Source organism: Chiloscyllium plagiosum, chromosome 27, assembly GCF_004010195.1.
Source record: "Chiloscyllium plagiosum isolate BGI_BamShark_2017 chromosome 27, ASM401019v2, whole genome shotgun sequence".
NCBI classification, from domain to species: domain Eukaryota; kingdom Metazoa; phylum Chordata; class Chondrichthyes; order Orectolobiformes; family Hemiscylliidae; genus Chiloscyllium; species Chiloscyllium plagiosum.
Window position 1 is genome coordinate 9,713,513 of NC_057736.1, and position 26,077 is coordinate 9,739,589.

At 40.6% G+C, this 26,077-nt stretch overlaps 1 protein-coding gene across 11 annotated transcripts in view; it reads left to right on the plus strand.

Moving 5' to 3' along the window:
• si:ch211-15d5.11 (nuclear receptor coactivator 7) overlaps positions 1–26,077 on the plus strand; it is a 115,929-nt gene that overhangs the window by 72,168 nt on the left and 17,684 nt on the right. For all 11 annotated transcript variants that reach the window (XM_043717357.1, XM_043717366.1, XM_043717356.1 and 8 more), the window contains one exon: positions 8,009–8,177. In XM_043717357.1, coding sequence (XP_043573292.1) covers positions 8,009–8,177 — 169 coding nt within the window. The remainder of the gene's footprint in view (positions 1–8,008; positions 8,178–26,077) is intronic.

Below are 26,077 nucleotides of genomic sequence, written 5' to 3' on the forward strand. Positions count from 1 at the left end.
TTATGCCCGAAACGTCGATTCTCCTGTTCCTTGGATGCTGCCTGACCTGCTGCGCTTTTCCAGCAACACATTTTCAGCTCTGATCTCCAGCATCTGCAGCCCTTACTTTCTCCTCCTGTCCCATACCAGACCAATTCATGCAATAGAAATTAAATGCCATTTGATAACCCTGCAACAGTGTTCTTCTCAATAGATTTCAATATTCTCTGTCTTGCTCAACCTGTTGGGGCAACTAGAGATAAGGTATTAATGCTAAACCTGAACCTGTCCCTCACTCAACGTCTACACACGTTTACTTCAGCAGCTATTACTAGATGCCGAGCTGATGCAAAAATCTGAGAAAAATGTTGTTGCTATCTGTAACTCAGAAACGCTAAACCAGTTGTAATACTTTTACAGCAAGCTCCCTGCTTAAAATTGTTTACCCAACATCAAATTAGATGCTTCCTATATGGTGTGACTTAGTTGTACACTACTTTTAACAACAAAACCAACTTTATCTAACATTGGAAAGCATAGCCACTCTAGGTGTTAGAGAACCATCATAAACATTATTTGTTATTAATTGATCTCATAATATTTCGGTACATTTGATAATACAATTCTGTGGGATTTTACAGCAATACTGATGACCAACTACGCAAATTTTACTTAATGACCATGAAGATACTTTATTCTGTCGAAGTATGTGAGAATTGCTGGCAGGCCAGCATTTATTGCCTATCCATTATTGTTCTTATGAAGTTTATGGTGAGCTGTCTTCTCCAACTATTGCAGTCCATGTAAGTACTGTTGGGAGTGGAGTTCCAGGATTTTTACCCATTGACAGTAAAAGAACAAAGATGTAGTTCCAAATCAGGATGTTGTGTGGCTTAGAGGGAAAATTGCTGAGGGTATTCCCATATATCTACTGTCCTTGTCCTTCCAGATAGTAGAGGTCAGAGAATTTGGAGGTTCTTTTGAAGGAGTCTTAATGAGTTGCTGCAGTGCATCATAAGACTATAAGACATAGGCATGGAAGTAAGGCCATTCGGCCCATCGAGTCCACTCCACCATTTAATCATGGCTGATAGGCATTTCAACTCCACGCTCTCCTCGTAGCCCTTAATTCCTTGCGAGATCAAGAATTTATCAATCTCTACCTTGAAGACATTTAACCTCCCAGCCTCCACTGCGCTACATGGCAATGAATTCCACAGGCCCACCACTCTCTGGCTGAAGAAATGTCTCCTCATTTCCGTTCTAAATTGACCCCCCCTAATTCTAAGGTTGTGCCCACGGGTCCTAGTCTCCCCATCTAACGAAAACAACTTCCCAGAGTCCATCCTTTCTAAGCCATGCATTATCTTGTAAGTTTCTATGAGATCTCCCCTCAACCTTCTAAACTCTAATTAATACAATCCCATGATCCTCAGCCGTTCATCGTATGTTAGGCCTACCATTCCAGGAATCATCTGTGTGAATCTCCGCTGGGCATGCTGCAGTGCCAGTATGTCCTTCCTGAGGTGTGGGACCCAAAATTAGACACAGTATTCTAAATGGGGCCTAACAAAAGCTTTATAAAGTCTCAGAAGGACATCGCTGCTTTTATATTCCAACCCTCTTGAGATAAATGACAACATTACATTCACTTTCTTAGTCACAGACTCAACCTGCAAGTTAACCTTTAGAGATTCTTGGATTAGCACTCCCAGATTCCTTTGTACTTTGGCTTTCTGAATTTTCTCACCGTTTAGAAAATAGTCCATGCCTGTATTCTTTTTTCCAAAGAGCAAGACCTTGCATTTGAATTTCATCAGCCATTTCCTGGACCACTCTCCTAAACTGTCTAAATCTTAGGACTACCTGCCTGTCCACCTAACTTCATATCATCGGCAAACTTCGCCAGTATGCCCCAGTCCCTTCATCCAGATCATTAATATATAAAGTGAATAGCTACGGCCCCAACACTGAACACTGCGGGACACCACTTGTCACCGGCTGCCAACTCTCTGCCTTCTGTCAGACAGCCAATTCTCAATCCATGCCAGTAGCTCACCTCGAACAACATGTGCCCTCACCTTCCTCAGCAGCCTCCTGTGAGGCACATTATCAAAGGCCTTTTGGAAGTCTAGATAGATAACATCCACCGGGTTTCCATGGTCTAACCTACTTGTTATGTCTTCAAAGAATTCTAGCAGGCTTGTCAGGCATAACCTCCCCTTATTAAATCCATGCTGACTTGTTCTAATCCAACCTTGCACTTCCAAGAATTTAGAAATCTCATCCTTAATGATGCATTCGAGAATTTTACCATCAACCGAGGTTAGGCTGATCGACCTATAATTTTCCATCTTTTGTCTTGATCCTTTCTTGAACAAGGGGGTTACAACAGCAATTTTCCAATCATTTGTGACTTTCCCCGATTCCAAGGATTTTTGAAAGATCAAAACCGGCGCCTCCGCTATTTCCTCAGCCACCTCCCTCAGAACTCTAGGATGTAGCTCATTGGGGTCAGGAGATTTATCAATTTTTAGACCTTTAGCTTTTCTAGCACTTTCTCTTTTGTAATGGCTACCATACTCAACTCTGCCTCCTAACTCTTCTTAATTGTTGGGATATTACTCCTGTCTTCCACTGTGAAGATTGACACAAAGTACTTATTAAGTTCTTCAGCTATTTCCTTCTCTCCCCGCACTAGCCTTGCTGCATCAATTTGGAGCAGCCCAATGTCTACTTTTGCCTTTCATTTGTTTCTTATGTATTGAAAGAAACTTTTACTATCATTTCTAATATTACTGGCTAGCCTACCTTCATATTTGATCCTCTCCTTCCTTATTTCTCTCTTTGTTATCCTCTGTTTGTTTTTGTAGCCTTCCCAATCTTCTGATTTCCCAGTGCTCTTGGCCACTTTATAGGATCTCTCTTTTTCATTAATACATTTCCTGACTTTCTTTGTCAGCCATAGCTGTCTAATCCCTCCCCGGATAATCTTTCTTTTCTTGGGGATGAACCTTTCTTTTCTTTTGGATGAACCTCTGCACTGTATCCTCAATTACACCCAGAAACTCCTGCCATTGTTGCTCTCCTGTCTTCCTTGCTAGGCTCTACTTCCAGTCGTTGCAGCCCACTGTGCATCGGTGGCAGAGAGAACAAATGTTTGGTTTGTTGAATGGGGGGGTTGCCTGCCAAGTGGACTACTTTGTTCTGGATGGTGTTGAGCTTCTTGAATGTTGTTAAAGCTGCATCCATCCAGGCAAGTGGAGAGTATTCCATCACACTGAAAACAAAAATGATGAAGAGGCATCTAGACCTGAAACATTAGCTTGCTTTCTTTCCATGGATGCTGCCTGATCCCCTGTGAACTCCAGCATTTTCTGTTTTCAGTACAGATTCCATCATCTGCAGTAATTTGCTCTTTCTAGTATTCCATCACATTCCTGACTTCTTCCTTGTACATAGTAGATTGGCTTCAGAGAGCAAGGAGGTGAGTAACCTATTGCATATTTGCCAGCCTCTGCAATGCTCAACCATAGTGTTTGTATGACTGGTCCAGTTCAGTTTCTGGTCAATAGTCACACCAGCACACTCCCCAAACCCAATGCATATATGTCAAGGTAAGGGATTCAGCCAATATAAAGGTGAGTGGGATGATGACTAAATTTTCTCTTGTTGAAGGTATCATTGTCTGAAATTTGTGTGGCATGAATGTTACTTGTCACTCATCAGCCATAGCCTGATTGTTGTTCAAAGAAAGTAGCGTGCAAATATTTTCTTCTTGGTTTTATATTTCTCTAAATAATACATTTTTATCATCAATATAAATGATTATGGGATATTCATTATTAGCAGACAGCTCTTTGAACTGAAGATCTGAGCAGAGGTTGAACCCGCTAGAGAAATTACATTTTGATCAACCAAGTTGGAGAAGCTGTGCATGAGAGCTCAAGTTTCTTTTAACTGACCAGTGCTACTGCAGAGGCTATTTAACAGTAGTAGCTGCTTTTTTTTAGAACATGGTGAGTGAACAGAATGTATTACATTCTCCAGACTCAGGAAATGAAAGTTCTTTGCAAATTGTCTGGCATTCAAGATAAAAGTGAGGGGAATAATTAACTCTGACATAATTTGCGAATTGAACTGATAGCTCCATGTATACTGTTTGTATAGTTTAGCAATTGACTGTTGATAGTTCAATCTAGCAGATTTTGGAAAAAAACTTCACAGCAATTTCAGCAGTCTTATGCTAATAGTGAGGGGATCCAACTTGATATAAGAGCACCACTCAATGCAGTCAGCACTTTAGTGTTGAAGTCTTATCTCTGCCCAAGGGTCTTCCAACTGAAATTATCTGTGGAATTTAGAAATTTACCGTAATGTGTTTTTGATAACCAAAAATCAACATTATAGTCTTATTTATTTCCACATCGATTGCTAATTTGGTTGAAGAGTTGTTAATTATCAGCAAGATCAGCACATTGAAGTACAATTTTGATCTCTCTTTTTCTGCATTTCTAGTTGTTTAAATACAGGGCAACCCCTGTATCTGCGGGTCCGGTTACCATGATTTCAGTTACCCGCGGTTCACCGCAGCTCAAACAAATAAAAGGGAACATTCCAGAACCAGGGACTAGGAATCTGCTGGGAAGGTACATTTCCCTTTAAATGAATGGGTTCGCACCTATCCACAGTCTTGGAACGTATCCCCTTCGGGTACGGGGGACTACTGTACTGCTGCATGAAATCAGAAAAGGGTGGTTTCATAGAACTGATGATGCAAATCCAGACAAGCAAAGCCATCTGCACCAATCATTTCTGCACAATACAACGTAAATAGGAAAGCCACAATCATCAGTGCCAATCAAGCAGTGACCAAAGTTGCACATGCATTAATCCAAAGACGGTTAAAAGACATTTAAATTGATGAGGCTGGTGGTTATCATCCTTGACTAGTTTTGTCTCTGCATCAGGTTCCAGCCAAACGTCCAGTTATAAATTAGTGTTGTTTTTATATTAGTGTTGTTCTAATTCTGATTCCGGTAAACTACAGTTTGTGAGCAGCTCTCACTTTTAATAAATTCAACTCCCTTAAACTGAATATGAATCCATGAGAAACTTACAACTACATGTGTGATACAACGATAAAGAAATGGGATTTGATTGAATAACACTCAGATTTAGATGATGGATACCAGTTCTTGCGAATCAGAGCTAAAATACTTATAAGATTAAAAAATAGTTAAATGCTGCCAGGTTGTAATTGATTAAAGTTAAAATAAAATTATCAAGTGCCGTCACTGTCTCAGGACACCTCAAATGGCTGTCAACCAATGAATTGCTTTTGAAGTCCAGTTGGTGTTGTAGTGTTGGAGATTTAGCAGTGTTGTGACTCTCTGAATTTTGACACATCCATGACAAAGCTCAGTTCTAAGCCCAGAAGGTCAACAGGAAGGCTTTTTGGAAGGGGTAGAGCTGAAACATTCACCCATAATCGCAGAAGTGTTATGGTGCTGAAGGAAGCTTAAAGCCCATTGTTTCTGCACTGGCACTTAGAGCACTAGTTGACCAATAACTGAACTGTAGGTATCTGTGAGTTACTTTGCATGCCAAAAAGAGCCATGCTTATGAACCAATGGGCTGGATTCAGTGAGGTGCCACAGTCCCTGCCGTAGGGGTGATCTTTGCCCCTGCAGAGTTTCGAGCCAATTGGCTGTTATATGGCAGACATAAGTTGACCTTTCCATTGACTAGGATTGTACGCTTATTGTCATTGCATTACAGCAATTTCCAAAGTGTCACAAGTACCAAAATGATTGTAAAAATGTTATTAAAAAATCCTTTGCTGTCACGTATTGTGAATTAAATAACTGGCAAACTAGCTGTTACAAAAAATACACTCTTTTTGTGAAGTAGGAAAAGAAAGATCAGTGCCTGTTCCCTGTCCATTGACAGATATGCATTCTGCTTTGAAATGGAATTACTCACCTGTTCTGTTAATTTCAGACAATGTAGCTGGAAGCTTTTACTATGACTTAATTTGCAATTATGACCATACAATTCAAAACAAATGACTACTTCCATTTAGCTTCTCATGGCTTCTTCACCAAGATCAGACTGCAAATAAATTATAATTTTCCTTGGGGAACTCCCTGTATTTTGTACAAATTGTATATACAATATTACAGCAGGGACAATGCTTTTAAAAGTATCCTATTGGCCAAGTACGCTTTTCATTCCTGTGAAATCATGAAAGATGTTGTATAAATGTTATATCTTTACTTATGCAAAAGTGCACAATGTAGTCATGAATAACAAAGTCCGTTCAGCTTATCATCTCTATGCCAGTTGCAGTATCTCTCCACAACCTTCCTTGGTGAGCCCTATAGCACACATTGATCACAAAGTGGGAAATAATGCCTGATACATTATTTTTGATTGTTGAATCTTTGTTCTTGCATTCTACTGTTTCAAATTAATTTTAAGCAACACTCTAGATTTCTTTATTAGCAGTCAGTGTGTTTTTACATCCTCTTCTATCTGGACCACATAAAAGATCAATCGTTGCAGTGTTGTCGTAATTTAAATCTGATTTATATTTATCCTGTGGACCTTTTGCTAATACCAAGTATTTCTTGTCAGCGTTCTGGTTTCCTTCACTGAAGGCAGTCATTGTTGTTGGGACATTTCTATAGGTGTTGGCTATCCATCAGTGCTTTGCCTAACAACCATTTTTCTTATGCGACCCCAGGCAGTGATAAACTCTCTCCACTCACAAACATATTCAAGTGATACTGAATAGCAAGTAGGAACTCTTTTACAATTGTATCCTTTAATCTTTCAGACATTTGTTGTAAATTCTGGGTGAACGCTGACAGCTGTTTAAAATAATCACTCTGCCTTTAATCTTATAGGGATGATGCACAGTATTTCAAATAAGCAACTTTTTCAAGAACTTAAAAACAGAAGTTGCTGGAAAAGCTCAGCAAGTCTAGCAGTATCTGTGAAGAGAAATCAGAGTTAATGCTTTGGGTCCAGTGACCCTTCCTCAAAACAGATATCTCTGATTTTGAAACGTTAACTCTGATTTCTCTTCACAGATGCTGCGAGACCTGCTGAGCTTTTCCAGCAACTTGTTTTCGTTTCTGATTGACAGCATCCGAAGTTCTTTCGGTTCTTCGAGAATTTCTTCTTACGTTCAGCAATCAGGAGATGCCACTGATATCTTTCACAAGGACTCATGTAACCTCACATGATGAAGTGACCCCAGCACAAGATGTTTGGATCTCTCCTGAAATCAGCTTCAGTCCGAGCAGTGCTGGTTCTGATTTCTAGTAACTGAGCACTGACACCAGAAACACCTCTATCGATTACAATGTCCACTTACTGGAAGAAGAGGAGAGTGAAATATTCTCCTACCTCTGTGCTGTGCAGACATCATCCTATATTTCAACTGCTGTAATTACTACAGGCTAAACTACTCTCATTCTTAGCTAGTCGTATTTCAGCCTGCCCAATTCCACACATAACCCTACAGCATGAATCTGGTTTGGCCAGTGCTTCTTTCTGCCTTCAGAACCTGATTAAGTTGTAGAAATTACATCTGAGTTTCCATATCCCAGTTACTGCAATTGTTATTTGTGGGTTGTATTGAAGGAGAAAGGCAGAAGGCAAAAAACACTGAAGACATCAAGAGTAGATGCTCTCTGCAAAAATGATTGTTTGACTATTAAGTGAAAAGCCCAACTTATCATTGATGATTATTTTGATTGGTGTGAATATGTTGTGGTCGGTGTTAAAGCTGTTACTGTGATTTGCCCTTCTGCTTTCCCTTTAAGCTGGTGATGTGCTTTCAATGTCATTGATAAGTAATGTAATTAGAATTGCAGGTTTATGTTCGTGTTCAAAATATGTTTGCAAAAGCACTGTGCATCCATGGTCTACTCATTAAAATACAATTGTGTGTTTATATCCTTTCATCCTAAAATGTATAATTTAATGAATAGCTATTGTAAATCATCTTTTATTGCAGATCTACATCACTCAGATGATGAGGAAGACAAATTTCGATTGATGTTTTTGTGTCTGAAAGTCAGACTTCCCAAGAAAGGGAGAAATCTATTTCAGTTTGGATCAACCACATCTGAGGATATGAGCCAGAATGAATCCAAAGAATACTGGTTTGCAATGACTCAGGAAAAGTGAGTTCATAGCTGGGAATGCAATTCCTCAACAGAACTAACAAAATCTATTGTTTATGCTCTCCACACATAACTATCATATGTTAAGTATTAGTCAGTTGCATTCTCTTACATATAATATAGATTATTATAGGAAATCCTAACCAGCAGTTGGATACGATTTAGAACATAGAACAGTACAGCACAGTACAGGCCCTTTGGCCCACGATGTTGTGCCAAGTATTTATCGTAATCTAAGATCAACCTAACCTACACACCCCTCAATTTACTGCCGTCCATGTGCTTGTCCAGCAGTCGCTTAAATGTCCCTAATGTCTCTGACGCTACTACCACTGCTGGCAGTGCATTCCACACACCCACCACTCTCTGCGTAAAGAACTTACCTCTGACATCCCTCTTTACCTTCCTCCAATCACCTTAAAATTATGACCTCTCGGAATAGGCATTTCTGCACTGGGGAAAAGTTTCTGGCTATCTACTCCATCTATGCCTCTCATTACCTTGTATACCTCTATCAAGTCACCTCTCTTCTTTCTTCTCTCCAGCATGAAAAGCCCTAGCACCCTCAACCTTTCTTTAAAAGATAAGCCCTCCAATCCAGGCAGCATCCTGGTAAATATCCACTGCACCATACGCCTTTTTAACAACCCTATCAACTTGGGTAGCAACTTTGAGGGATCTATGTACATGGACCCCAAGATCTCACAGTTCCTTCACACTGCCAAGAATCCTGTTTTTAATCCTGTATTCAGCATTCAAATTTGACCTCCCAGAATGAATCACTTAGCATTTATACAGGTTGAACTCCTTTTGTCACTTCTCAGCCCAGCTCTGCAGAAGTGGTGGAGGCTGGTACAATTGCAACATTAAGAGGCATTTGGATGGGTATATGAATAGGAAGGGTTTGGAGGGATATGGACCGGGTGCTGGCAGGTGGGACTAGATTGGGTTGGGACATCTGGTTGGCATGGACGGGTTGGACCGAAGGGTCTGTTTCCATGCTGTACATCTTTGTGACTCTATGCTTCTATGTTGGAGCCTGCAACAACCCTCGACACTATCTACAACACCACCGACCTTTGTGTCATCAGCTAATTTACTAACCCACCCTTCCACTTCTTCATCCAAATCATTTATAAAAACTACATAGAGCAGAGGCCCAAGAACACCGACCTCCAGGCAGAATACTACAACTCACTGTCTTCTTTCGGCCAGCCAATTCTGTATCCAGACAGCAGAACCTCCCTGTATCCCATACCTCCTAACTTTCTGAACGAACCTACCTTGGGAAATATTATCAAATGCCTTACTGAAATCCACATACACCACATCCACTTCTCGGCCTTCATCAACTTGTCTCATCTCATCCTCAAAGAACTCGTAAGACTTGTGAGGCATGACCTGCCCCTCACAAAGTCATATCTTTAATCAAACTATGTTTTTTCCAAATAGTCATATATCCTATCTGTCAGAATCCTTTCCAATATTTATGCAAATCTTTTTAATAAAATGTCTGAAGCAGCTTTCAATTGCAGAAGGCAAAATAAGAACTAACTGATCTTTCAAGGCAAATTATTTCTGTTGAAGTCATTAGGCATATCCAACAGAACAACAGAATGGGAAATGGAGTTGAGTCCATAGTCAGATCAGCCAGGATCTTATCGAATTGCAGTGCAAGCTTAATGGGCCAAATGGTCTACGCTTGAACCTGTTCCTTATGCTTTAGCTGCTATTTTACTCCAGATTTGTAATCAGTTGGTTGTTTTTCTTTAAAGTGATATTTGTTGTCATACCAATATTTTCTTCTCCTCTGAAAGTATTGATGGACATTGATACATACAGGGGCTACAAGCATTTCACTATCTCAACTTGTAAGAATTTTGCATCTGTGACTCTTAGTTTTGGCAGCTGTTTAACACCATGCAAGTCATCACAGGAGACCCCAATCCTCTTGTCATCTGCCATCCTTGCATGTATACTAGCAACACAGAATCTTCAACTGCAGAGCTTTTCATTTCTTTCTATTCTGCCACAACATTAGACCAGGAATCATCCTTGTGCTGTTCCTAGGCTTTGTGGCTCTCTTACTCACTGTTTGATATGTTGAGCCAGTGGGGAAGCTGGCACATGTGTAAAATGTGCAGTAGTTGCTATATGTTCTTTAGTGCTGAGCACATATGTCACTTCTGTTTTTATGATTAAAAATAGTGTAGGTACTTCAGGTGAAAGCACTGATATCTTCCTTGGGGCCTGGATTCAGGTTCAACCTAGAATGCTTGGATGGATGTCTGCTGCCTCCTAGATAATACAGTTCCTATTAAGTATGAGTCCATTGTATTAAAACACAATGAAGACCAACTAGAAGTCTCACTCAGATCCTAGCCCTCCCCAGTTTACACTGCAATCATTTCAATGGAATCCATTCATCTGGATTATCAACTTTCCAGGGAAAGAAGATTAAGAAATAAGAATTTGTCATTTTTATAAAACAACCTTTTTGATTGGCACTCCATCCACCTCTTTCTCTTGCTTTACCATCTACAATCAGTGGCAATAGTGTGTACCATCTGCAAGATTTACTGCAGTAATGCATCAAGATTCCTTGGACAGCATTTTGCAAACGGCCCGACTGCAGCACATAATACTATCACCTGTAAGTTTCCACCCAAAAGACACATCATTCTTACACTCACCCTGGGTGAACTCCCTTCCCAAAGCACTGCAGATGGTTTTAAACCCAAAGACCACAGCTGTTCAAGAAGGAGGTTGATCACCACCTTCTCAAGTGCAGTTATGGATCTGCAATAAATGATAGCCCTGCCAGCGATACACATAATTCATGATCAAATAAACAAGAGCTTATGTGGCAGAATACTGCTTAAGCTTGATATAGTCAGTTTGATATCACAAAACAAATATTAATTATTATAAAAATCTAAACTCACAATGAACCTTTATCTCTGTTCAGTGACGACCAAGGACATGTGTATCAGAAAAACTCAGTGGATAAGTTTCTTATCTGACTTTCCTCCACTTTGTTTCTCTGTAGATCAAAGTTTACCTTTGTTACCTTGCTGGAGACCTTATTTTCTGAGCAGTAAATATGGACAGTTGCACAATGAAAAAATAAACCTAAAAGAGACAATTTTCTCCCCTCACGAAGATACTAAAGTCATCCTTTATCCATGACTTTGCTTCATGTCTGAGCCCCTGTGGGTGAAAAAGAATTTCCTCAAAATCCTTCTACCTATCATTTTAAGTCAATGTCCCTTTGTCACTGACCTGTCTGGTAAGATAAATAGACCCTCCCCATCCACTTTATCCAGGTCCCTCACAATTTTCTATCTTTGAATCAAATCTCTCCTCAGCCTGTTCCAAGCAGCTTAATAACAGTGTATCCAATCTTGCCTCTAAGCTTTATTTTTTGAGAAATAAAAAAAAAACTAAGCATCCACCTTTCTTGGGTTTTTCAGTATTTTCCCAGTCCTAGCAATATCCATGCCATGCCATATGTTGAAATAATTTTGGCAGGTTTATCATACAGAATCTAGCAACTATGTACTTTATGCAGAGCTGCGAAAATGCAAGTTTGTGCTTTTCTAGTTAAAGAGCTTCTCAGTTGAGAATACATAAGCATCCTACAAAAAAGACTACAATGGCCAAAAATAAATTCCTTTTCATCCTATTGGCTCCACATACGCTACAGGAACTCACCAAGGTTCCTTCAACAGTACATTTGATCTCTAACAGCTAGAAGGGCAGTAACTGCAGAGAACAGCATCACCAGCAACTTTTTCTCTAAATCACAGACCACAGTTCCTTAACTGTTGCTGGGCCAAACTCCTGGAACTGCAATCCTAACAAGACTGTGGGTGAACCTTCAAGAAGGCAGCTCACCACTACTTTCTCAAGAGTCAAAAAGTGTGGCACTGGAAATGCACAGCAGGTCAGGCAGCATCTGAGGAGCAGGAGAATCGGTGTTTCGGACATGAGCCCTTCATCAGGAATGTGATCTGCTGTGCTTTTCCAGCACCATGCTTTTCGAATCTGACTCTCCAGCATCTGCAGTCCTCACTTTCTCCTACTACTTTTTCAAGGCCAATAAATGTTGGCCTTTCCAGCAATACTCCTAACACATTGTAAAAAATATTGTACTGTGGGGTATTTCTGTTTGTTCTGTATATTATCATGTTAAAATTTCGATTCTGGATAAGGTTTTTCATCATTTCACACCATGGTGTGCTGTATGGCTCTATGGTGATCCCTGAACTTCATTGATCGGTAACTAAGTGGTTAGATGGATACAATCCAATTAATGCATCTTTCTTGCAGATTCAGAACATCTTGGATGAAGTTCTTAATTTGTGTTCATGTGGAACACAAATGCATGTGGAACTCTTGATAATGCTTACAGTTGGGATTATGCAATGCATTTATGAAATTTTGAGAAGGTTTGTAGCTCTGGTTGAGGTTCTGGATGTAAGTTTGCTCACTGAGCTGAAAGGTTCGTTTTCAAACATTTCATCACCATACTAGGTAACATCATGAGTGAGCCTCCGGTGAAGCACTGGTGTTAGTGATTGGCTTTCTATTTATGTGTTTAGGTTTCCTTGGGTTGGTGATGTCATTTGCTGTGGTGATGTCATGTCCTGTTCTTTTTCTCAGTGGGTGGTAAATGTGTTTGTTAATAGAATTCCAGTTGGAATGCCATGCTTCTAGGAATTCTCGTGTGTGTCACTGTTTGGCTTCTGTTGTCCCAGTCGAAGTGGTGTCCTTCCTCATCAGTATATAAGGATACTAGTGAGTGTGCGTCTTGTCGTTTTGTGGCTAGTTGACGTTCATGTATCCTGGTGGCTAGTTTTCTGCCTGTTGTCCAATGTAGTGTTTGTTACAGTTCTTGCAAGGTATTATGTAAATGATATTAGTTTTGCTTGTTGTCAGTATAGGGTCTTTCAGTTTCATTACCTGCTGTTTTAGTGTGTTGGTGGGTTTGTGGGCTACCATGATGCCAAGAGGTCTGAGTAGTCTGGCAGTTATTTCCAACATGTCTTTGATGTAGGGGAGAGTTGCTAGGGTTTCTGGACGTGTTTTGTCTGCTTGTTTGGGTTTGTTGCTGAGAAATCGGCAGATTGGGTTCATTGGGTACCCGTTCTTTTTTAATACACTGTATAGGTAATGATTCTCTGCTCTTTGTAATTCCTGTGTGCTGCAGTGTGTGGGGACTCGTTGAAATAATGTTCTAATGCAGCTTCGTTTGTGGTTGTTGGGCTGATTGCTTCTGTAGTTCAGTATTTGGTCCGTATGTGTTGTTTTCCTGTAGACACTGGTTTGAAGTTCCCCATTGGCTGTTTGCTCTACTGTGACATCTAGGAATGGCAGTTTGTTGTTGCTTTCCTCCTCTTATGTGGATTTTATGCCAGTAAGGGTATTATTGATGGTCTTAAAGGTTTCCTCTAATTTGTTTCATTTAATGTTGACAAAGGTGTAATCTACGTAGCGGACCCAAAGTTTGGGTTGGATGGTTGGCAGAACTGTTTGTTCAAGTCTCTGCATTACTGCCTCTGCTTAAAACCCTGATATCTGAAATCCCATGGGTGTTCCGTTGGTTTGTCTGTAGGTTTTGTTATTGAAAGTGAAGTGGGTGATAAGACATAGGTCCACTAGCTTGACGATGTTGTCCTTGTGGTGAAGTTGGTGGTGCTTGGTGTATGTTGGTGTATGGGTTCTTAGCAGAAGCAGTAATGCAGAGACTCGAACAAACAGCTCTGCCAACCATCCAACTTTGGGTCTGCTACGTGGATGACACCTTTGTCATCACTAAATAAAACAAACTGGCATAAAATTCACTAAAGAGGAGGAAAACAACAACAAACTGCCATTCCTAGATGTTGCAGTAGAGCGAACAGCCAATAGGAACTTCAAACCAACGTCTACAGGAAAACAACAAATACTGACCAAATACTGAAGCACAGAAGCAATCATCCCAACACCCACAAATGAACTGCATTAGAATATTATTTCAACGAGCCACTACATAGTGCAGCACACAGGAACTACGAAGAGCAGAGGAAAATCACCTATACAGAATATTCAAAGAAAACGGTACCCAATGAACACAATCTGCCGATTTTTCAGCAACAAACCCAAACAAGCAGTCAAAATATATCCAGAAACCCTAGCAACTCTCCCCTACATCAAAGACATCTAGGAAATGACTGCCAAACACTCAGACCTCTTGGCATCATGGTAGCCCACAAACTGATCAACACACTAAAACAGCAGCTAATGAACTTGAAAGACCCTATACAGACAACAAGCAAAACTAATGTCATTTACACAATATCTTGCAAGAACTGTAACAAACACTACATTGGACAAACAGGCAGAAAACTAGCCACCAGGATACATGAACATCAACAAGCCACAAAAAGACATGACCTACTCTCACTAGTATTCTTACATATAGATGAGGAAGGACACCACTTCGACTGGGACAATACATCCATCCTAGGATAAGCCCAAAAGAGACATACAATGAGAATTCCTAAAAGCATGGCATTCCTAGAACTCTATCAACAAACACATTGAGTTAGACCCCATCTACCACCCTCTGAGAAAAAGAACAGGAAATGATGTCCCCATAGGAAAGTACATCACCAACCCAAGGAAAACTAAACACAATTAGAAAGCGGGTCACAAACACCAGTGCTTCACTGGTGGCTCACTGATGTTGTTACCTAGTATGGTGACAAAATGTCTGAAAACGAACCTTCCAGCTCAGCGAGAAACATACATCTATAAATGTTTATTGTATTGGCATGATACCGAATATATAACTGCCCTTAAAAGATAGGGCATTTACATCCGAATGCTCCCTATTCAAAACAATCCTCTATTCGATACAACTACAATGTATACCTCTAGACAGAATGTTCAAAAACTGAAAATTCTGAGAATAGAGTGAGCCAGAATTCACATCTGGCTTGGGCATATCTCCTGTCAATTCAGGAAGCACTTTTTCTACAGACAGCGTAGTAAGAATCTGGAACTCTCCAGGAAAATTGGAGAGTTCAAGATTAAAACTGTTAGATGTTTGTTGTTTAAAGACAACTGCATATATAGAGCAAAAGTGGTTAAATGGAATAGAGGCACAAACACACTATGATCTAATTAAATAACAAGGAACACTCCTGTTCCTTATATTCTGGGGACTCCTCTGGCACATTTCTAGTGTAGTTACTAATAGTAAGCCAGTAAATGGAACTGAACCCAGTTTCACCAGGATTTCACCTCATGGAAAAGAAGTCTGAAAATTCTAGTGAGACAGACGGATCTTTCCCCCACACTCAGTGTGTCAAGGAACAGTTTCTGCAGGAGTCCTCTGACTTCCCTGAGAAATTTCACTCAGTACACCACTTCATAGATCAAGAGAACTCATTTCTGCTTGGAACTGCTGTGGATTCAATCAAGGCCCAGTCAATGCCTCATGCAAATGGTATTGATTATTATCCGAAGAGGTACAGTCAGCCAGCAATGCCTATTTCCCACAAGTGAATAAAAACATTAAATTAACATTTGAGACCTCAGTGATGATTGTCTGTGCCCTTTTGCGAGCTACTCTAGGCTCAGCTACATATGGCATACTTGGGGTTATGAGCCACGGTCAATGTAAAATCCACCACATTTTCAATGGCAATGATGGAACAGCCAGAACTTTGAGGAACTACAGTTATTTACAAGTGGAAGATCCTTCAGGAAGAGGACTTGTGTTTCCTTTAAACACATATGGGAAAGATGATGAGAAACCACTTCATATTGTTTTCCCTAATTGCATGGTTCATTGAAGTTGAACAAAGTAGGCTCTACTGAGCAACTAAAGAGGAAATCGTAGGCCCACCAGGTATGAAGAAATGAGCAGTGAACCTGCCCTCGGGCAGATGACAGATGCTACTATTAAAGGTCTACTTGGATCCAAAAAGGAAAATTTTCCCAACGTAACATATTCCATTTCATAAGTGCCTACATCATTAACAGTAGAATGACAGGACAGCAAATTGATATGTAAAGCGTGCAGCAAAGGCCGATGTTGCTGATGGACTCTTCCATATGCAGGCTGACTGGCTGCCTGAAGGATGATGATGACCCTGACCCGGGCATTTGGAGCAACTTTGTATTTTTCTATGTAGCTGCAACTCAGGCTCATTAAACCACAATTCATCAGCAGAAAATTACATATGTGCCTTTAATAGGCCAGAACAAAATGAAAAGGGAAGAGGAAAAACTGTACGTAAAAGCCTGAGAAATTTAACTGATGTTCTTTGTAGAGAAGACAAAATCATGGGGCCCAAAATATAAGATGGTCTCTAAGTCCTGGAGTGGCTTGATTGGAAAATTCTTTATCCAGGCAATTAACTCACCATCAGAGTATTTGAGGCAACTAACATAGATGCGTTTTGGGAAAGCTGGATAAAAAAATGAGGGATAAAGGATAGTTCTTGTTTGGATGGAGTTTGAAACCAATGGATCACAATTATAAAAACTTCCAATTTGTTTGATAAGTATTGCAGCCTATGATAAAGTTAAAAAATCACACAACACCAGGTTAGAGTCCAACAGGTTTAATTGGAAGCACACTAGCTTTCGGAGCACTGCTCCTTCATCAGGTTCAATCACCTGATGAAGGAGCGTCGCTCCGAAAGCTAGTGCTTCCAATTAAACCTGTTGGACTATAACCTGGTGGTGTGTGATTTTTAATTTTGTACACCCCAGTCCAACACCGGCATCTCCAAATCAAGCATATAATGATGCTTCCATTTACTCCATGCCTACAAATATTTATCCCAAAATTGTCACTACTTGCAGTTTCTATGCATTTAGCAATAGAATAGGAACCTACTCCCCCCGCGCCTCCCCCCGCCAACCCCAAAAGAGGAGTTTTGTGCCTTCAGAAACACGGTTGCAGTTTGTTCACTTGCTGACTCCAACACCATCTGTGTACTTCAGACTAACCCTGTGAAATAAATAATGCAAAATAAGTTCACAGAATGGAGTCCTTACTCATTCACAAATGCGATATATCATTACCAGTTGATAGCATTTGCCAATGTCACTGTTCAACAAAAGTCAATATTTAAAGAAAATAAGAGGCAGAATGAAACAAAAGAAATCATGATAATAAAAATGGTAATCCAGTTTAACTAATACTTTGAAAAGTAAGGGCAGACAATTATGTTAGCTGTTTAAACAGATGTGGTAATTTGACATTGTGATGAGCAATTCTGGTTGAGGATAGCCTTTTTGTTTGTACTTTACCTGTTGGTGCAAACTGCACTAAGTTTGCACAAAATAATTAACAGCATCACATTTCAATTGCCTGAACCATTTCCTTTTGAAAATGCTTTAGGGTTATGATGTAAAGACAACAATCTCTCTCTCAATGTCAACAAAACGAAAGAGCTGGTCCCTCAACTTCAGGAAGTGGAGTGGAGGACCCGCGCCTGTCTGTATAAATGGTGCTGAGGCAGATGGTTGAGAGCTTCAGGTTCCTCAGAGTAAATATCACTAACAAACTATTCTAGTCCATCCACGTTAATACTATAGTGAAGAATGCACACCAACACCCCTACCTCCCCAGAAAACTGTTGTGTGCCTTAGAGGGAACCAGCAGTAATGGTGGTGCCTGTTTGCCCACGTCATGGTAGAGGACACAGATTTGGAAAGTGTTTTTCAAGGATGAGATGCTGTAGTATACACAATGCTGCCATTGTGCATTGATGATGAAATGAGTGAATGTTGAATGTGATGGATGGAGTGCTGTTCAAGCAGACTGTTTTTCCTGGTTCAACTTCTTGCATGTTGTTGAAGCTATATGCATCCAGGCAAGTGGAACATATTCCACAAAGCATCAGACCCCTGACCTATATTCCCTCTCATTTTTCTGACCACTGTGTAGACCTCTGAGATCATGAATGGCTGTTTCCAAAACCAGAAATCATTGCACTAGCGTTAGGGTTAGTATGCTGATAGGTATACATGGAACTTCTGAGCATCTATACAACTACATAGTTTAGAGGGAATATTGCTCCTAATTGGTGCCTTATCAATGGTGGACCAGCTTTGAGGGCTTACATGCCTTGACAGGGTAGATGCTAGATGAATGTTGTCCATGGTTGTGAGTTAGAACAAGGCGGGGTCACAGTCTCAGAATAAAAGGTTGGTCATTTAGGACAGAGGTGGGGAACGTTCTTTTTTATCAAAGGATTGTGAATTTTTGGAATTCTTTGTCCAGAAAACTGGAGACTCAGCCATTGAGCATGCCCATTACAGAAGTTGATAGAATTTTGACAAAGAAAGTCGAGAGAAATGGAAATAGTCTGGGTTGATGGCCTCATGACAGAAATCCACTCCTGATCTTATTGATACCTGAAGCAGAGTCACAAGACTGAGTAGCCTATTCCTGCTCCTATTTCTTATGCTCCTATATTCACAAGCCGAATCATTATCAATGACCCTCTGCTGGAAAAGCATATATTCACTTATCAGATGAACCCAGTTAAAAATCACACAACACTAGGTTATAGTCCAATAGGTTTAATTGGAAGCACACTAGCTTTCGGAGCGACGCTCCTTCAAAAATCACACCTGGTGTTGTGTGATTTTTAACTTTGTACACCCCAGATGAACCCAGTCTTGGACCTGAAGGTGATGTCGCAAAGATTGAATAGCCTTGAGAGTTTTGACTGACTTAGCTTATGGGTGAAGAATGGTCAATTCAGTGAGGTATACAGTGGGATCATCAGTCCCATGGATTATTGTCTCAGCAGGACTGCAAGAGTGAACACAAGAAAACAGGGGAAATAAACAGTGGAGTAAACTTTCAGTCTCTACCTGACAACAAAATCAGGAAAACTTATTTTGTAGTTGATGTGCACTAGTAATGGGTGGGAGGCAACCTCAGAATGGTAATCAGCAAATACCTGTACCATAAACGATATATATCTCTATTGTAATTCAGATTTTTGGGAATGAAGATTAACATCACTTTATCTTTTTCATTTCAAATGATTGCAGGTGACCTCATGAGAACTGCTTTGGAAGAGTAACTGAGATAAATCAAGTGTAAATTCTGTGACTTAATGTCAATAAAGGTTGAATCATTAACTCAGGTTATATCAATGATACACTGAGATTTAAATGTGTACTTTAACTCCCTCACAATGACCAACCCAAACTTGTTCAATCTAAGATTTTAAGCTGCATCATGTGAAGCCAGTTCACACAGTGCAGGATTTGGATATCCCAGGGAAACAGCAACTTGCAATTAGACTGTACCTTTTAATAGTAAAAAAAAAAATTCACTTTGTAGATATGAATGCGCCAAACATGTACCTAACGAGGAATGAAAAGTTCAAGCAGGATAACAAAAAAAAAGTATTTTGAGGTTTTTTTTCTAAGAAGCAGAGGGACAAAAAGACTGAGGTAGGCCTCATTTACACTACACGTCTAAGTTCTATTCCTTCTTCCAAACCATGCCATTCTGAGTTTCCCCTGTCTTCTCCACAAGAATGTACCTATGTAAAAATAATGTTATAATACTTACATATTTTCATGTGAGACAACTTCCATATTTCAGCAGAAAGATTCACCTGTACTGTAAAGTCACCACAGTCCCAGAGGATCACAGGGCTACTATCTCATCTGAGAGAAAGAGAAGGAGAGAGAGACAACTGACTATGAGTTTGACCTGAGGGTCACCATGCCTCTGACGAGGGGCATGGTTGAGAAGTTGGGTTCTTCATGGCAACCTCAGCTGAAGAGGGAACCAAACCTGTGCTGTTGGCATCACTCTGCATCGCAAACCAGTCATCCAGCCACTGAACTAACCAACCCCTAACGAGCCAATTGACCTTAGCTCAATAGGCTGGATGAGTGGTTTACAATGCAGAGTGACACCAACAGTGTGGGTTCAATTGCCACACCAGCTGAGTTTGCCACAAAGGTCACACCTTCTCGACTTTTCCCCTTGCCTGAGGTATGGCAACCCTCAGGTTAAACCACTACTAGTCACCTCTCTCTAATGAAAGAGCAGTTCTCTGGGACTAGGGCAACTTTTACCTCACCTGTAAAAAAGAAAAAAAAATTAGAGGAAGAGATTTGAAACAAAAGTATTTAATATTTATAAATTACAAATTTCAGCCAACTTATAAATTGGGAGCCAGCAATGTTCCTGCTGAATTTTGTTTAGAGTATAAGGTTTTCGAATATTTAAAACAAAGCATCTCCCTTAACTTTGTTTTTTTTCCCAGAACAAAAATTAAGCTTCAAAGGTTGGCCAGTTAGACTACACCTAACATGAAACAAACGAGGATTTAGAGGAGCCTCACGCATGTTAGTGCTCGGTCCCTCCATGGTAGCTACTGCAGTCTCAGAGCTCGCAACCCCAAGATTCGGGCTTATGATTCCAATAGTACCCAGTCATTAATGTACATTTGTCTTGTCAATTTGAACATTATTTATGGAAATTTAACAGAAGGATACATGTCATTTCATTTTTCACACCAAATGTTTGTGTTTTTTGATTACAGTAGAGGTCAAAGTTTCCTGTGCTTAAACAAGAGAGACTACAGTAGGATGAGGGAGGAGTTGACTAAAGTAGACTGGAAGCAAAGACTTTTTGGTGGGACAGTTGACGAGCAGTGGAGAACCTTCAAAGCAATTTTTCAACATGCTCAGCAAAAGTATAACAGGAAGGACTATAAGAAAAGAGGTAATCTGCCATGGGTGTCTAAGGAAAAAAGCGAAGGCACACAAAGTGGCCAAGATCAGCAGGAAATTAGAAGATTGGGAAAGCTTTAAAGGTCAACAGAAAGCCACAGAAAATAGCAATAAAGAAAAGTCAGAGAGAACATGAGAAAAAATCTAGCACAGACTTTAAAGACAGATAGAGTCATAGAGATGTACAGCATGGAAACAGACCCTTCGGTCCAACCCATCCATGCCGACCAGATATCTCAACCCAATCTAGTCCCACCTGCCAGCACCCGGCCCATATCCCTCAAAACCCTTCCTATTCATATACCCATCCAAATATCTCTTAAATATTGCAATTGTACCAGCCTCCACCACTTCCTCTGGCAGCTCATTCCATACACATACCACTCTCTGTGTGAAAAAGTTGCCCCGTAGGTCTCTTTTATATCTTTCCCTCTCACCCTAAACCTACGCCCTCTAATTCTGGACTCCCCGACCCAATGGAAAAGACTTGGAAAACAGCAAATGTGACACCACTGTTTAAAAAGGGCAGTAGACAAAAGATGGGGAATTATTGAAAATGTTAAGTTAACTTCGGTAGTGGGGAAGTTGCTGGAGTCTGTTATCAAGGAAGAAATAGTAAGGCATCCAGACAGAAATTGTCCCATTGGGTAGATGCAGCATGGGTTCATGAAGGGCAAGTCATGTTTAACAAATCTTTTGGAATTCTATGAAGATATTACCAGCACGTTGGACAACGGGGACCCAGTAATGTGGTGTACCTAGAGTTCCAAAAGGCCTTTAAAAAGGTACCACACAAGATGTCTCTGCATAAGATAAAAATGCATGGCGTTACGGGTAAAGTATTAGCATGGGTAGAGGATTGGTTAACTAACAGGAAGCAAAAAGTGGAGATAAATGAGTCCTATTCTGGTTAGCAATCAGAGACTAGTGGTGTGCCTTTGGGATCAGTGTTGGGACCGCAATTATTCACAATTTACATAGGTGATTTGGGATTAGGGACCACATGTAATGTGTCAAAATTTGCAGATGACATTAAGATGAGTGGCGCAGCAAAGTGTGTGGAGCACTGAAACTTTGCAGAGGAACATAGATACTTTAAGTGAGTGGGCAAAAGTCTGATAGATGGAATACAATGTTACTAAATGTGATGTCATCCATTTTGTTAGGAGTAACAGTAAAAAGGACTGTTACTTGAATGGTAAAATGTTGCAGCATGCTGCTGTGCAGAGGGACCTTGTGCATGAGTCGCAGAAGGTTGGTCTGCAGGTACAGCAGGTAATTAGGAAGGCAAATGGAATTTTGTCCTTCATTGCTAAAGGGATTGAATTTAAAAGCAGGGAGGTTATGTTGCAGCTATAAAGGGTGCTGGTGAGGCCATACCTGTAGTACTGCATGCAGTTTTGGTCTCCCTATTTGAGGAAGGATGTACTGACACTGGAGGGTGTGCAGAGGAGGTTTACTAGTTTGATTCCAGAGTTGAGGGAGTTGGCTTATGAGGAGAGACTGAGTAGACTGGGATTATATTCATTGGAGTTTAGAAAAATGAGAGGGGATCTTATAGAAATGTATAAAATTGTGAAGCAAATAGATGAGATAGAAATAGAGAGGATGTTTCCACTGGTGGGTGAAACTAGGACACAAGGGCATAGCCTCAGAATTAAGGAGGAGCAGATTTAGGACCGAATTGAGAAGGAACTTCTTCACCCAGAGGGTTGTGAATCTATGGAATTCCCTGCCCAGTGAAGTAGTTGACAATACTTAAGTATAAATGTTTTTAAAGCTAAAATAGATAATTTTTTTGAACAATGAAGGAATCAATGGTTATGGTGAGAGGGTGTGTAAGTGGAGCCGAGGCCACGAAAATGATCTTATTGAATGGCAGAACAGGTTCAAAGGGCCCGACGGCTAACTCCTGCTCCTAGTTCTTATGTTCCTCACTATCCCGCTGATGTGCAGTGTCATCAACACCCTGTATCCCAAATACTTGATTTCCGTATTATACAAGAATCACTGATAAACTGGAATTATTTTGAAAGATGTGATGTGAACAAACTCAAGATCCTGTTTAGTTGCAAACAGGATAACTCAGCAATGTTAGTCATGTTAAGTTCCTGCTTGGAGTAATTTGTTTTTAAGAGAACTGATAGATAGTAATGTTATCGTGCCCTCCACCAGGGATGTGTGTGTGTGCGCTGCTTATCCTGAATGGAATCTGCTGGCCTATTCAGTTGAAAACACTTGAGCTGTAGATGATATTGAGCCTGTTTCTCATTCCAGATTGTAATCATCGTTGTCTAGGTGATGTAATATTACCTTGTTTGCGGTGAATGAAAGCTGGGCATTTGAACCAGAACAGGAGGTTTATTCAAGTTTATAGAAATATTTGAAACCACTGTTCATTTTGATTACTTTGTGCTGGCAGAAAGAGTATGTTGATACATTAAGGTCTCCTCGAGAGCTTGTGTTGAAAGTGATCCCATTTAGAAAGGTGTCTTGCTTTTTCTGCCAGATAAATCCACTGCAGTGCCTGCTTTATTTCTTCTAATTTTTGCCATGTGCTGACCTGATTAAACCTAAGTTGTCAGCTGACATTGAGAGGGAAAGGGAAGGGAAGTGGGTGGTGAACTGGGTAGAGCAGAAACGATTGATTTAGTTTGGAAAAGCAACCTTGTAAACTTGAAAAGATCAGTAACATCATTTCTACAATCCATGCAACTCAGCAGCATACAAGGATCCACCTCATATATAACCATGCATGCAAATTCTCGTGGCCTAGTGGTGATGTCCTTACCTCTGGGAAAGGAGGCCCAGGTCAAAGACCCACCAGTTTGATAAGTGTGTCATAACATCAGTGAACAGGTTGATGAGAAAATACCTGAAACCACCCTCATGAATGGATAATCACTGGATTGTCCTCTAGAGTTTTGACTGCCCTTTGAAGTTTGTCACCATTCATACACTGCTGCTGTATTTGGGTAGGGCAAATCTGGACAGGATTTTTACACCTCATGGTAAGGTGCTGGGGAATGTTGCGAAACAAAGAAGCCTTGGGGTGCAAGTTCATAGTTCCTTGAAAGCAGAGTCACAGTTAGACAGGATAGTGAAGAAGGTGTTTGGTACACTTGCCTTTATTGGTCAGCCCACATTGAGTATAGAAGTTAGGAGATTATGTTGCGGCTGTATAGGAGACTAGTTAGGCCACTTATGGAATGCTGCATTCAGTTCTGGTCTCCCTGCTACATGAAAGGTTTTGTGAAACCTGAGAGTTTTCAGAAAAGATTTACAAGGATGTTGCAAGGGTTAGAAGGTTTGAGCTATAGGGAGGAGATGAATAAGCTGGGGCTGTTTTCCCTGAAGTGTCGTAGGCTGAGGGGTGACCTTAAAGAAGTTTATAAAATCATGAGGGGCATGGATAGGGTGAATAGACAAGATCTTTTCCCCAGTGTAGGGGAGATCCAAAACTAGAGGGCATAGCTTTAAGGTGAGAGGGGAACGATTTAAAAGGTGCCTAAGGGGCAACATTTTCACGCAGAGGGTGATGCGTGTATGGAATGAGCTGCCAGAGGAAGTGATGAAGGTTGGTATAATTACAATTACAAGGCATCTGGATGGGTATATGAATGGAAAGGATTTAGAGGGATATGGGCCAAATGCTGGCAAATGGGACTAGAGTAATTTAGAATATCTGGTCACAATGGACGAGTTGGACCGAAGGGTCTGTTTCCATGCTGTATATCTCTATGACTACAGTTGAAAACAAAGGCAAGTCAAACAGTCAGGGCAGACAGGGTCAAAGCAGACAACAAGGTAGGACTAATAAATTAAACTGCATTTATTTCAATGCAAGAGGCCTAAAAGGGAAGGCAGATGAACTCAGGGCATGGTTAGGAACATGGGACTGGGATATTATAGCAATTACAGAAACATGGCTCAGGGATGGACAGGACTAGCAGCTTAATGTTCCAGGATACAAATGCTACAGGAAGGACAGAGAGGGAGGCAAGCCTTCAGCCCAACAAGTCCACACCGACTCACCGAAGCGTACCACAGACCCATTCCCCTACATTTACCCCTTCACCTAACACTACAGGCAATTTAACATGGCCAATTCACCTAATCTGCACATTTTTGGATTGTGGGAGGAAACCGGAGCACCCGGAGGAAATCCATGCAGACACAGGGAGAATGTGCAAACTCCACACAGAGAGTCGCCTGAGGCGGGAATTGAACCCGGGTCTCTGGCGCTGTGAGGCAGCAGTGCTAACCACTGTGCCACCGTGCCGCCCACTGGTAGGTTATAGTAGGAGATTTTAATTTTCCAAACATAGGCTGGGACTGCCATAGTGTTAAGGGTTTAGATGGAGAGGAATTTGTTAAATGTGTACAAGAAAATTTTCTGATTCAGTCAGTGGATGTACCTACTAGGGAAGGTGCAAAACTTGACCTCTCTTGGGAAATAAGGCAAGCAGATGACTGAGGTGTCAGTGGGGGAGCACTTTGGGGCCAGCGACCATAATTTTATTAGTTTTAAAATAGTGATGGAAAAGGATAGACCAGATCTAACAGTTGAAGTCCTAAATTGGAGAAAGGCCAATTTTAATGGTATTAGGCAAGAACTTTCTAAAGCTGATTGGGGGCAGATGTTCGCAGGATGGCTGGAAAATGGGAAGCCTTCAGAAAAGAGTTAACGAGAGTCCAGAGACAGTATATTCCTGTTAGGGTGAAAGGAAATAGGTATCGGGAATGCTGGATGATTAAAGAAATTGAGGGTTTGGTTAAAAAAAGGAAGCATATGTCAGGTATAGACAGGATAGATCAAGTGCATCCTTAGAAGAGCATAAAGGCAGTAGGTGTACACTTAAGAGAAATCAGGAGGGCAAAAAAGGGACATGAGATAGCTTTGGCAAATAGAGTTAAGGAGAATCCAAAAGGTTTTTACAAATATCTTAAGGACAAAAGGGTAACTAGGGAGAGATCAGCAAGACGACCTTTGTGTGGAGCCGCAGGAGATGGGGAGAAATAAATGAGTATTTTGCATCAGTATTTACTGTGGAAAAGGACATGGAAGATATAGAATGTAGGGAAATAGATGGTGACATCTTAAAAAATGTCCATATTACAGAGGA